The sequence below is a fragment of the Saccopteryx bilineata genome, chromosome 12 (assembly GCF_036850765.1).
Source record: "Saccopteryx bilineata isolate mSacBil1 chromosome 12, mSacBil1_pri_phased_curated, whole genome shotgun sequence".
Lineage (NCBI taxonomy): Eukaryota > Metazoa > Chordata > Mammalia > Chiroptera > Emballonuridae > Saccopteryx > Saccopteryx bilineata.
Genome location: NC_089501.1, coordinates 24,968,512 through 24,982,040, shown reverse-complemented (window position 1 = coordinate 24,982,040; position 13,529 = coordinate 24,968,512). Strand labels below are relative to the sequence as shown.

The 13,529-nt window shown below is 38.4% G+C and overlaps 1 protein-coding gene across 3 annotated transcripts in view; it reads right to left on the bottom strand.

The window, feature by feature from the left end:
• LAMA2 (laminin subunit alpha 2) overlaps positions 1 to 8,719 on the bottom strand; it is a 660,268-nt gene extending 651,549 nt beyond the window's left edge. For 2 of the 3 annotated variants that reach the window (XM_066248490.1, XM_066248491.1), the window contains exon 1: positions 8,217 to 8,719. In XM_066248490.1, coding sequence (XP_066104587.1) covers positions 8,217 to 8,322 — 106 coding nt within the window. In that variant the 5' untranslated portion in view covers positions 8,323 to 8,719. The remainder of the gene's footprint in view (positions 1 to 8,216) is intronic. The other variant, XM_066248492.1, reaches the window with a different exon arrangement.
• Between the last annotated feature and the right edge of the window lie 4,810 nt (positions 8,720 to 13,529).

Below are 13,529 nucleotides of genomic sequence, written 5' to 3'. Positions count from 1 at the left end.
GAGCAAAGATGGCCCCGGGCGCTGGGGATGGCTCCTTGGCCTCTGCCCCAGGCGCTGGAGTGGCTCTGGTTGTGGCAAAGCCACGCCCTGGAGGGGCAGAGCATCGCCCCTGGTGGGAAGAGCATCGCCCCTGGTGGGCGTGCCGGGTGGATCGCGGTCCCGCGCATGCGGGAGACAGTCAGACTGTCTCTTCCCGTTTCCAACTTCAGAAAAAATAAATAAATAAATAAAAATAAAAAAAATAAAATGAATAAAATATATTAGAAAAAAGAAAAACTATATTTGATATGGCAAACTCTACTAACCCTATTTCCACTTTAGAATAGGATCTTATATGTTACCAGCAACTTAAAAGGGATTTCACCTTAAATTTTTAATAGAACAGCTACCAAACTTAAAAATATAAGAATCCCATTTATAATTTATTCTGCAGTCCATAATAATTTATCAAAGCAATGAGGCTTTTTTTTTGGCAAGTTCAATTTTTAGATTCCTTTATTCTAGATATTTTTTACAAAACTGAAAATATAGCAATTTTAAAAAAATCAAATAAAAATAGACTAACTATACTAATTAGGTACTTTGAGTTCTAAACTATACATGGTGCATACATGCAAACATACATACATTCTAATAGATGCTTAAATAACCTTTTTTTTGCTCTCATTAGGCATTATGAATAAATCCTAAAAATCTAGGACATATGCTAAATTTTCTGTCTTTACTGAGAAGTCAACTTCAACTGGAACTCTTTCAATCATTTTGTGACAGTGTAAGTGCTCTACACTTTTCAGAACGAACTTTGAGATTCATGCTGCTCTGATACTTAGGTATATCTGTTGAGTCTTGTTCTTTTCATTCACTGGCACAGACATTGACTATGTTTTTCAAATAATTTAGTATAGAATAAGTATCATATTATACATCTTTGACAAGCTAATTACTAGCTTTAATTCACCATGTAAGTTTATATTATTCCTCAAAACTATCTTTAAAAGGTAATTATCAGTAGTGTTTAATAAGAAGAAAGATGTAAGTGTAGTTTTGCCTTACATATCTTCTTAAAAGTTATATTTTTTAGAATCATCTCTCTGAAAACCATATTGTATTTGGAAGAAGGATACTAATATGAGGGGAAAAAAGAGGGAAAATAGGAGGAAAGGGAGAGGAAAAGGGAAGGAGGAAAGGAAGAAACAAAGGGGAAGATAGAAAGGGAGTGACAGAGAGAGAAGCTATGCAATTTCCTTTTTCTTTTTCTTTTTAGAGAATTTTTCTTTTTAATACTTGATTTATTCAGTTTAGAAAGGGGAGAGAGAGAGAGAATGGGAGGACAGGAAACAGCAACTCCCATATATGCCTGGACCAGGCAAGCCCAGGGTTTCAAACCAGCGACCACAGCATTCCAGATTGATGCTTTATCCACTGCACCACCACAGGTCAGGCAATTTTCTTCACCTAAATTTATTCTAAATAATTTAGTCAGGCCAAAATTGTATTACTTTACTCTAAAGGTAACTGCAGGACTTACAGTGATCCTTAAAGAAGTTATAAAAATCGAAACAGCATAAATAGGTTTCTGATTGTAAAAATAGGTAACATTTCAAAGTTCATTTCATAAAAGAAGTCATCAGATCAATACATCGTGTCGTTTTCAACAATAGTATCTAAATTTTAGGTCTGATGTTGAAATGAACAAAAGAAAAAGAACTCCAACATACACACTTATCCACCTGAGATCGTGAATAATTTTTGTTTAATGTGCACATTAGTTAAAATTTCTCTAAGAAACCTATCACATATTTCTAAAAACCCTGAAGCAAAACAAAAGGCTATGTAGAAGTTTTCTGAGTTGTTCTGAGGTCCTCATAATCTTTTAATTATGGAATAGAATTGAGATGCCCAAAGTAAAAAAACAAACAAACAGCAACAACAACAAAAAAAAACATTTTACAAAGATGCATCTGAGCTTCCCAATGATAAGATATTTGGGGTGGAATATTATGGAATGTAATCAATGAAATATGCTCTATAAATGGGCCAAGAGGTAAATATAACATAGTCCTACATTTGGACTATGGTCTTCTAGTTCAATGGACTGCTTGAAAAAATAAATATTAAGTAGTATTTCATTCATTCATTAACTCTACTCAAAACTCTCCAATACCACCCATCTCACTCAATCTGAAAGGCAAAATCTTCACACTGACCCAACCCCCCAACTACTTCTCTGACCTTCTCACTACATCCCAGCCTTAGATCTGTATAAGCTGGTTCCCTATGTGGAGCGTGCTTCCTCTTCCACTTCCACCTGATTCTGTGTGATCACTCCTGAACCCATACCACCTTCAAGTGTTTGCTCAAGTATAACCTTCTCAGTGAGGTCAACCTTTATTACTCTATTTAAAATAGCAGTCAACCTCCCTCCACTCCTAAACCACTGACATTTCATATTCTGCTGTATTTGATTGTCCAGGATTCTCATTATCCACTACATTTTATACAATGTAGGTATGTAGGTATTGGTTATATTACTGATTCATTAGATTCTTCAGATTGTCTGCTCAACTAGAATATCAACTTCACAAGCACAGAGAGGTTTTGGGGGGAGTTTTTTGGGGGGGCTTGTCTGTTTTACTCACTGAATAAATTCCCCCATTAAGCACATTTCAATACACATAGACTCATTTCCATAAATTTCCTACACAAATTCTCCTTTAACTGAGTCTTACCATTTGATTCAGCCCACAATTAGTCTTTCTGCTTGCCTGCCTGGCCGGTATATCCTGAGCCTGGCATGAGTCTTGAGTACCATGTGGCATTGAGTTCTATCTTTCTCTAACCATTACCTTGTTTTCTCATTCACAAAAACTGGCCTTCTGCCTAAATTCCTACTCAGCTACCCAGTTCAAAGTTCTGACTGCATACAAATTCTAAACCTCCATCTTCTCTTTTACAAGCTAAACAACTTGAGCGTTGATAACTGGACATCCTTTGGACTCAATATTTTGGACAGCTAGCCCCCCACTAATCATTCTATGCATGTATGCTAGATTGAAGTTCGTTTTCCCAATCCTGGACCTCACTAGGTCCCAATTCCTTCTCTTCTATCATGGTCCAGAACTGTGACCCCATAATTGTAAAGCAGATTATAAAAGGAGATGTGAGACGTCATATAAAGTTCAAGTGATTTCTTTTTCTTACAGTTCACTGCCAAATCTATTTGAATGAAAAGAAGGAACAATGATTCAGTCTTGGAGGTCCAAGTAGAAATGTCTTGCTCATTAGTCATTGTGAATGAATAATCAGTATTTATTAAGTGTATGAATAAAAAAGTAACAATCGTCTACCAGAACTTTATATAAATGGAGACTGAGAAAATACTGCAAAGTAAAATCAACCAAAAAGTAAACTTTTTTGAGCCATGCTTATTGCAATATAGATGAAAAGTGTGAGAATTACAAATCCATTTACTTCAAAAATTCTTCCTATTTAACTCTCTCCTGTAAAATATAGACCTGTTCCTTCTTGCAGCAGTCATACCTGGGAATAACTCTTGAGATGCTTATTTGAGTTTTTGATAATTATATCTAATGAAGGTAAACACTATAGTTATTAGTGTAAGTGACCATTATCCCATATTTCAGGAGTATGGTAACTGAAGTGAATCATGAGAAATTGGTAGAGCTTGTACATAATCCCTAGAAACTTTTGAGTTCATTACTTTGCATGAAATTCTAGATAAGAGAAGTTTTAAAAATAAGGTATATCAGCAATTTGTATACATTAATATATGAGAATAAAAATTATAATATGAAATTGTCATTTAAAAAAATTCTACCAAACACCTACAACATAATAATCAATGTTGAATGTTCTTATTCCCAGCCATACATTCATTTGTTATGAATTATTTTTACTAAACTATTCAACCAGTATGGTGTGAACAAGGCAACACGTTATGTATGAAACAAAAGAAGATATTACAAAAAATTAATTTCAGCTTTATAGCCACAATAAATCTTTTGAAAAGTGCTCAGGTAATTTATAAAGTGCTCTCACATTTTATAGCATAGATGTTTTACAACTGTAATTAATGGTGAGGTGGAAATTCTATATTAAATTTTTAAGCATGTGTGCCAAAAATATGTGGGATTGCCTCAAACATATTTTTATTTTAAATCCCAAAAGGCATCTAAAAACACACTTATGTCTGACCTGTGGTGGCACAGTGGATAAAGCAGCAACCTGGAATGCTGAGGTCACAGGTTCAAAACCTTGGGCTTGCCTGGTTAAGGCACATACAAGAAGCAATTACTGTGAGTTGATGCTCCCCTTCCCTCACCCAATAATTTCTCTCTCTCTTCTCTTTCTCTAAAATCAATAAATAAAATATTTTTAAAAACATGTTTATATACATTTAATATTTTCTTGACATTTTTAAGAATTCAGAAGTTTAAAAAACAAGTTTGTACTCCAAAAACAATAGGATATAATACTAAAATATTGAACTTGGGAAAGGGCTGGAGACTGGATGAGTCCTAACTTCTTGTTGGTGAAGGCATTTTGTACAAAATCATCACTGAAAAGTTGTACAGCTATTCCTTGCATGGACATATCCAGAAGCTAGGCCTTCCAACACAATCCAGTTACTTCAGAACAGCTCAGAATGCGAAGAGGAAACAGGTTAAAATATAATATTTTATTGAGCTCAAACATTCCTCTTAGTCATATACTTTTATGGATCTGAGTTCAGGCTTTAGGAAGGACACTTAGTCTCTGTTTTCCAATACTCAGAGAATACCTCTTATGATTTCCTAATTCTTTCTTTCTCTAAAGCAACAGAATATATTTGGCATAGGCATCCTCTGAAAATATTTTCAGACTCCTAACTATTGTGCTCTATCTCCTCTGAATTTACATCGATTAGTCAATGAAGCACACAAATGTATTTAATAAACACACCCATCTGCTTCTATGAGTTTTTGATAAAAGTGAGTTGGTTAACACTTCTGTCACCGTGTCATGCTATATGTTCACAATGGATTTAACTGCACTTCAGACTTGTCCTTTCTCATACATTCCTGGTATTCATCCCTATATGTATAAAGGAAACAACAAATCTTCAGAATAGGGCAAGTGATGTTATTTAACATCTAGACATACATATTACAACCAATCTCAGGTATTTCTCATTCTTGGTCCATACTACAGAGTCCTGTATCCATTTTTACCAGCTTAGAATCCCAAATTATATTTGGACCACCTACAGTTCTGATAAGCTTGGGTTTTATGTCTTCTATCAAGCCATTATCAAGACAAATGAACATAAGAAAACCTCTCACAATTCTAGAGACTTCTTTCCTGATTAACTTTGATTCACTGTGCAATATTCTTTGGTAACTATTTTCAATCAGTTTCAATTTACCATTTGCACATACTGTTTACAAAAATATCCAGAAAAGATTATATCTACTGCCTTATGAAAATGCAAAATCACTTTGACTATTATTCTCCTATCTCATCAATCTTAATTCTAGTTAAAGAATTTCCTTGGACTATCATTCTTTCTGAATCAATGTTATTCAGCCTACAATTCCGTGTGCTACAGAAACTACACAAAATTTAAAAACAAACAAAGTATCTGGTTAAGTTCCTAATTCAATTCAACACTTAAAAATGACTGCTTGAGGTCAACATTCTTAATAAATTGGCACTGTACTAAAAGAGAAAACAGAACTCCTTCTAAACAAGTAGTGCTTATCCAGGAGGATCAGTGTTATATGATCAAACAGAAAAAAAGATGCTGGTAGCCAAGGAAACACTTCTATCAAACTCATATTCAATGATCTTGATTCAATGAGAGCTTGATTTAGCACAACATCGAAAACAGGTCTCAGATAGATAAATAAATAAATAAATAGAAATAATATTGGTACCATAAAAAAAGGTTTTTTTAGCATAACCAGAACTATATCATTTCAGTTGTTATAAATTAGGTTATTATCAGTTGCATCAACTTAAGTCACACCTCTTCCAAGCCTCAGGTTTTCAAATTGTTTAATTAGAATAATATTAGCTGAAGGTTAAATAAAATCATGTATGTAAGTCCTTTTTAAATTATAAAGCACTATACAAATTTAAGGTATTATAAAATAGATTTGTATACTTTTAATATTAGCAGGTCTCAACCAAATAGTTGAGAACCAATCCTAAATATATGACAAAGGATCTAGAAAATACATAATAGATTCTAGCAGAATATAGCAGTCTACAGTACACTCTAGGTTATAGTTATTTTGCATAGGACTCTGTAATTTATATAGTGTCCAAGTTTTCTCTCAAGAGAATGGCAGTATAAACACTTCCTTCTGCATTCACCTCAACCTGAATCTGGACCATAGAATCAGAGATGGTTTTATCTGACAACAGGAAGAGAGAGAGAGAGAGAGGGAGAGAGAGAGAGAGAGAGGGAGAGAGAGAGGAGAGAACAGCGAACAGAAAGAGAGGTGGAAGGATTGAATAATGAAAGGGAGGGAGGATGAGGAGAGGAGAGAAAATGAGAGGAAGGAAGAGAAAATGAAGGGAGGGAAGAAAAATGAGGGGAGGGGAGAAAAAAGAAGAGGAAAGGAGGAAAAAGAAAGGGAGGGCAACACAGGAGGGGAGGGTTGGAGAGGAGAGAAAATAGAAGAAAAAGGGGAGGAGGAACATGCTAAGGAAAATTCTCAGGAACCCACTTGGCCCCCCACTCTGCATGCTTTGAGCTTCTGCCCCATTCACAACAACAGAAAGATGGGTGCTCCTTGCCTCTCTTCACTCCCAGCTGCCTAAGAGTATTAAAGTATTGTGTACTGTTAAAACATATCACATAACTAGGCAAAGTTAATATTTAAAAGTAGTATTTTTATAAATCAGCTGTCAGAGAGATTCTCAAAATCACTGTCTCATAAATTCTATTAATTAAGCCGCATTGACCTCATTTCACCTCTAAGAGAAGGAAGACCAAAAACAGAAAAAAATCATATAGTGAACTTAGGTCATTTGTATTCTCGGAATTTTTATCAGGGAGTTATTATTATAGCAAGGAGCTTAGAGTATTTTTATTCCTTTTTAATGCTAGATTATAAGAAGAAAAACTATCAGAACTTTAGACATAAACTTTATTCCAGTTAACTAAAAGCAAGTAAGTATATTTCAAAAATCTGGCAGATTAAGCCTCATCAAAACTTTCAAAAGCTGCTAACCTCCAGGTTTGATACTTTTAGGGTAAATATTTGGATGTCTGAGACCAAACCTTAAATATTTCTTATTTTTACTTTGATGCATGTTTTCCAAATTAGAGAAATGTTTGCTGAAATAATGTACTATAAATTGTGGTTTAAAACACTGAACATGTGCTTCTTTTAAAATTCATGATCATAAAATAACTCTTCAAAGGCTCCCCAGAGTTTCTGAAATGATATGCACATAAACATTAAGGCTCTCTGAAGAGAATAATTTGAGTTACATTAAATACAACTCTTTTTACAAAGTCCTCTGAAGTGTTTATCTGGTCATTGCGGTCTTAATTAAGATACAGATGACACAGAAGCCTCGACTGTATTTTAAGCAAGGAGAAATTTTACTATAATATAATAGGGTACCTGAGCTAGGATGTGAGTAGAGAAAATACGAGGCTGGAGGCGCCATTGCCATGAAAGAAAAAAAAAATCCACACTCTTAAATACTTTACAAACCCTGTTCAAATAGTTACAAAGTCCCTTCAAAAGGGCGCGGGGCGCGGGCCCAGGGAGGGGGTGGGGTGAGGTATCAGCTGCGGTCCATAAAGTTCCAAGATGAGACACAGCTTGGGAAACCTTTCTCTTCAGAGAAGGAACCTGATTTGGAGAAACTTTTTCAACTGGTTAAAAGTTTGCCTCTTGGAAAGATTTTGGAAATCAATTTGCAGGATGTGTAAGGCTAGCAAGTTCTCTCAGCAACGAATGAAAAATGAACAGCACCTCATGTTCTCTTGGGGTGAGAGAGGCAATTAATTCCCTCTTTCCAACTCAGGGAGTGGAAAGTGAACTTGCATCCAGTTTAGCCCCTTTCGCCCCAAAGCGCACTCCCCGAGGGCGGAAAGAGAAAGAGATCCCAGGCCAGCAACCGTCGGAAGAAGGGGCCAGGGAGGAGCCTCACGCCCGGACACAGTATGCAATCCAGCCCGTGCCTCGACTTACCTCTTTGCTGATGCGCCTGTGGCAGCTGCTGCAGCCCCTGCTCCTGGCCGCGCGCGAGGCCCCCGCTGAGCAGCAGGACCAGAAGGACCCCGGCGGCTCCTGGCATTGCGGTGGCCCCGAGCGGATCCACTTCTCAGAAGCCGGAGGAGTCGCAGCCGCCGTGTCCCCTGCCCCGGCCTTTGAGCTGAGTGAGCCGCAGCTGCTGGGGAAGAGGAGGAGACAGCCCCCACTGGCTTCGGCTCAGCCGCCGACGGCGGAGGGTGGGGTGGGGGGAGAAGGAGGACACTCCCCCACCCTCCACCCCCTTCGCTCGCCCTAGCCCCACGACATCCAGGCACAGGCGTTTAAAGGGTCCTCAGTGAAAAAGGCCTTTGCTACAGCGCTCTTGTCCTCTGAGAAGAGCTCGTCCCTTGCTGGATCTGTTAACTGAAGTTTTAAGTTAAGGGAAGTAATTGATGTGGAAGCCCTTCGTGATCTGTAAAATCCCCGCTGGTGGAAAGCATGATTTGTGGGAAATTCGCACAGCTAGGAACCTGACCAAAGCGGGGAAGATGTACCCCTGAGGACGGCCTGGCAAAGCTGCGGGCTGTCACTTCGTGTCCAGGTGATTCACGTTGGTGACAATACTGACCCAAAGGCCCAGATGACATCAAAGTTACTTGAGGGCAGAAGGTGGTCCCTAGGACGCTGCAAATCAGGCCATGGGACTTACTGCTTGGTGGAATGCTGGCCGGCAGCAGAGAGAAGAAACAATAAAATGGGCTCCTGCTCCACTACCATGTTTATGACAAATAGAAAGGTTAAAATGCAGGTTTTTAGTTAAGTCACTGACAGTTATTTAAAGATGAAAAGACCTTTACACATGCTTCCATTCACACTCAAAATTTTATCCCTTCCATTCCCCATTTCTTCCCTTTAATCAGCAGACTTTTATCAGTATCTTTTTTACCATTCCAGGTTTAGATGACAGCTCCTTACCAAGTTTTTGTTTGTTTGGCTGTTGTTTGTTACGGTTTGTGATTCACATAAGATTTAAATTATGTGACTTGTCGGCTGTCTTTTTTGTTTACTCCATGTTTGGCAGTACCACCGGCATTAGAGTACTGTGAGGTTGAAGAGTGTCAGCTGTATCACAATGTGTGGGACAGTCCTGCACCATAAATTGTTCTGCAGGAGCTTCTGAATGGACCACTGGGTATTCATTTATAAAGGTTAAAAACATTGGCTCTGGCCAGTTGGCTCAGGGGATAGAGCTTCAGCCCAGCATGCAGATGTCCTGGGTTTGATCCCAGGTCAGGGCACACATGAGAAACGACCAGTTGCTTCTCTCTCCCTCTGACTCCCCCTTTTCCCCTCGTCCCCTCTCACAGCCAGTGGCTTGATTGGTTCGAGCATTGGCCTGACTTTGGGGATAGCTCAGTCAGTTGGAGCATTGGCCCCAGGCTGGGGTTGCCAAGTGGATCCCAATTGGGGCACATGCAAGAATCTATCTCACCTCTTCTCACTTAAAAAAAAAAGTTAGAAAGATATACATTATATTTGAAGCCTTAAGTCTATTCTGCACATAAAACATTTTGCATGGATTTTATTTTCTAGAATACATCTACTATATATATGTAAAGGAAATAATATACGTACTTGGTGTTTTCTAACTTTACCAAGTTTTGTTTACCATTTCAGAAAATCACATCACCAATAACTCTGCTCAGGGCATTGTCTCCAGGACACTATCAATACCCCATCTGTCACATTAATGATGACTCTGGGAATAGGTTTGGGCTTCTATTTCATTTTGCCTACTAAGATAGTTTTACTCAAGTATTTACACATAGAAATACACATTATTGGGCCTGGTCAGTGGCTCAGTGGATAGAGTGTCGACCTGGCCTATGAACGTCCCTGGTTCGATTCTTTTCAAGGCACATAGGAGATACGACTACTCACTTTTTTCCCTCGTTGTCCTTCCCTTCCCTTTTTCTTTCTCTCCCACAGTCAGGGACTGATTGGTTCCAGCATGGCCTGGGCCCTGAGGATAGGTTGAAGGATGACAGCCTCAGGCATTAAAAATAGCTCCATACTGGAGTATCGGTCCCAGATGGGGTTGCTGTGTGGATCCTGGTCCAGACACATGCAGGAGTCTACTTCACTATCTCCCCTCCTCTCTCACAAAAAAGATAATTTATTTTCTTTTTATTTTATATTTAAGACATTATATTGATTTTAAAATATATTATATTGAGGTTAACTGATTATCTAAATTACTTCCTTTATTTTATTGAAAGGAAATTTATTATAGGATTGATTGAGATCCACTGGCAAGATGATGCTGAAGTGATAAAATATTCTTCAATATTATCCATTTTCCTTAGTTCTATTAATGCTGGCACTACGAAAATTTATAATCACTTTTCCTTCCCTTTTTTATTTTTTTCTTCTTATTTTTCCAAGTAAGACACAGGAGAGATACAGACTTTCACATGCTCTCAGACTGGGCTCCACTCGGCAACCCCCATCTAGGGCCATGCTTGCAACTGAGCTATTTTTAGTACCTGAGCTGGTAGCTCCACGGAGCCATCCTCAGTGCCCAGCTGATATACTCGACCCAATTTAGCCATGGCTGGGGGGGGGGGGGAGGGAGAAAGGGAAGGGGAGGGGAATGGTAGAGAAGAAGATGGTAGCTTTTCCTGTGTGCCCTGACCAGAAACTGAACCAAGGACATCCACATGCCAGGCCAACGCTCTACCACTGAGCCAACCTACCAGGGCCTATAATCACATTTTCTTGATTATGGAAATCGCAAAATGAAATATGGCTCAAGCCCTGAGAATGAGACCATAATATGAACTGTCAGCTTCACCTGTCTGATTTAACACAGGGAGAAAACAAAATTATTTAACCAAAATTAGGATACAGAATCAGTATTATTGGAGCTACAATTTTTTTTCAAATAAACCTAATTGAGGTACAATATACACAAAATAATGCATTTATTTTATGTGTTTAAAAATGTAAACTCCCACTTAACAATTAACTCCAATTGATATACAGTCATTTCTATCATTCCCCTCAAAGTTTTTTTTCTCTACCCTTTGTAGTAATTCCCCCAAACTTCATCCCTAGAAACAGAAAACCACTGATCCGATTTCTGTCACTATAGATTATTTTAGCTATTCACAAATATCATATAAATGGAATAAATAAAATTATAGTCTTTTGTGTCTGTTCTTTTCACTCAGTTCAATGTTTTGTAGGTATAGCTAAGTCATTGCTTTACATCAATAGTGCATTCATTTTCATTGCTGAATAGCCCCAGATGGACAGAGCATCAGTCCCAGATAGGGCTTGCTCAGTGGAATCCAGTCAGAGCACATGTGGGAGTCTGTCTTTCTACCTCCCTGCCTCCCCACCTCTCACTTAATAAAAACAAAGAAAGAGAGAGAGAGAGAGAGAGAGGCAGTAAGGGAGAGAGGGAAGGAGGGAGGGAGGGAGGGAGGGAGGGAAGGAGGGAGGGAGGGAGGGAGGAAGGAAAGAAAGAAAGAAAGAAAGAAAGAAAGAAAGAAAGAAAGAAAGACTGAAAGAAAGAAAGAAAGAAAGAAAGAAAGAAAGAAAGAAAGAAAGAAAGAAAGAAAGAAAAAGGAAGAAAGAAAGGGAAGGAAGGAAGGGAGGAAGGAAGGAAGGAAGGAAGGAAGGAAGGAAGGAAGGAAGGAAGGAAGGAAGGAAGGAAGGAAGGGAGGGAGGGAGAAAAGAAAGAAAAAGAAATATATTTGTATTTTTCCAATTCTGAGCTATTAAGAATAAAGCTACTATGAATGTTTGAATACAGTGTGTGTGTATGGACATATATGTGTATTCCACAGTTGCTAAGAGTGATAGAATTGGGTTGTTTGGTGGGTATATAATTATAAAAAATTATAAAATTGTTTTTCAATATGGTTATTTTATTTTAAATTCCATCAGTGATATGAGTGTTGCAGATACTTCACATCTTTACCGACATCTAATATTATTTAATTTTTGCAACTCTAGTGGTTGCATAGTATCTTACCAGTGTTGTCATTTACATTTTCCCAAAGATGCTAAATATTTTTCATGGGCTTACTGGGCATTTCTATGTTTTTTAAGTGAGAGGAGGGGAGGCAGAGAGACAAACTCCCACATGTTCCCCAACCATGACCCACCTGACAAGCCCCCTAACAGTGATGTTCTGCCTGTCTGGAGCTGCTGCTCTGTTGCTTGCCAATCGAGCCATTTTAGCACCGGATGCGAGGCCATAGAGTCATCCTCAGCCTCTGGGGCCAACTTGCTCAAACCGTTTGAACCATGGCTGCAGGAGAAGAAGAGAGAGAGATAGAGGAGAGAGAAGAGAGGGAGAGAAAGAGAAGGAAGAGGGGTAGAGAAGCCTATGGTCACTTTTCCTGTGTGCCCTGACCAGGAATCGAACCCGGAACTTACACACACCAAGTCAACGTTCTTTACTACTTCTTTTGTGAAGTGTTTGTTCAGACCTTTTGCTCATTTTTCCTAATTGCTTTATTTGTCATATTATTATTATTAAGTTGAAAGATTTAAATTATGTATTCTGGAGGAAAGTCCTTTGTCAAACATACTTAATATAATGCAGATTGTTCTCAGTCTGAGGCTTGAGTCTTCAACTTCTTGTGGGCTGTTGGAGAAGTTCATCGACAGGACCTGACTGCAGGTTGACCTGGGATCTGAACCCCTCCTCACGCTCTCCCCTGTCTTTAGCATGTAAGTTCTGCCTGCCTTCCCCATACTAGAAGCTGCTTCTAGGATACAGCCTTGAGATAGTAATGTGTTGTTGCGACCATCTGGACAGTATTTGTGACTGAATCCAGTGAGGGCATTGATATAAACTTTTCCTATTCTGGAGGGCAGGTGCAAAGTTCACTCATCCTGTGGCCACCCCTGACAAGCCTCTTATGTAAGTTTACTTACTCATTAAATCTGTCACCTACTAGTCTGCAGTGATCCGCCTCTTTTCTTTACTCTCCTCCATTACTCAACTGCACAAATTTAAGTAGGCTCCCCAAACTCTCATCTTTACCTCTGCTGTTACGTAAAACTACTATGTACCACTTGTGTTTTCTCTCCTTGCACTGAAAGAAAACCTTGCACTTTGTCTTCAGGCAAAAGGATGGATCAATCTCTAGGCTCATCTAGTATGTTTTTCTTTTTAAAAGGCATACAATTTTGTACTTTCTCATACCCAATATCATAAAACAACATTTTTATCTTTTTCCCAATGTCCTAGTTGTTAATATACAAAAAACTCAGTACAAATTAGTTCCTTGT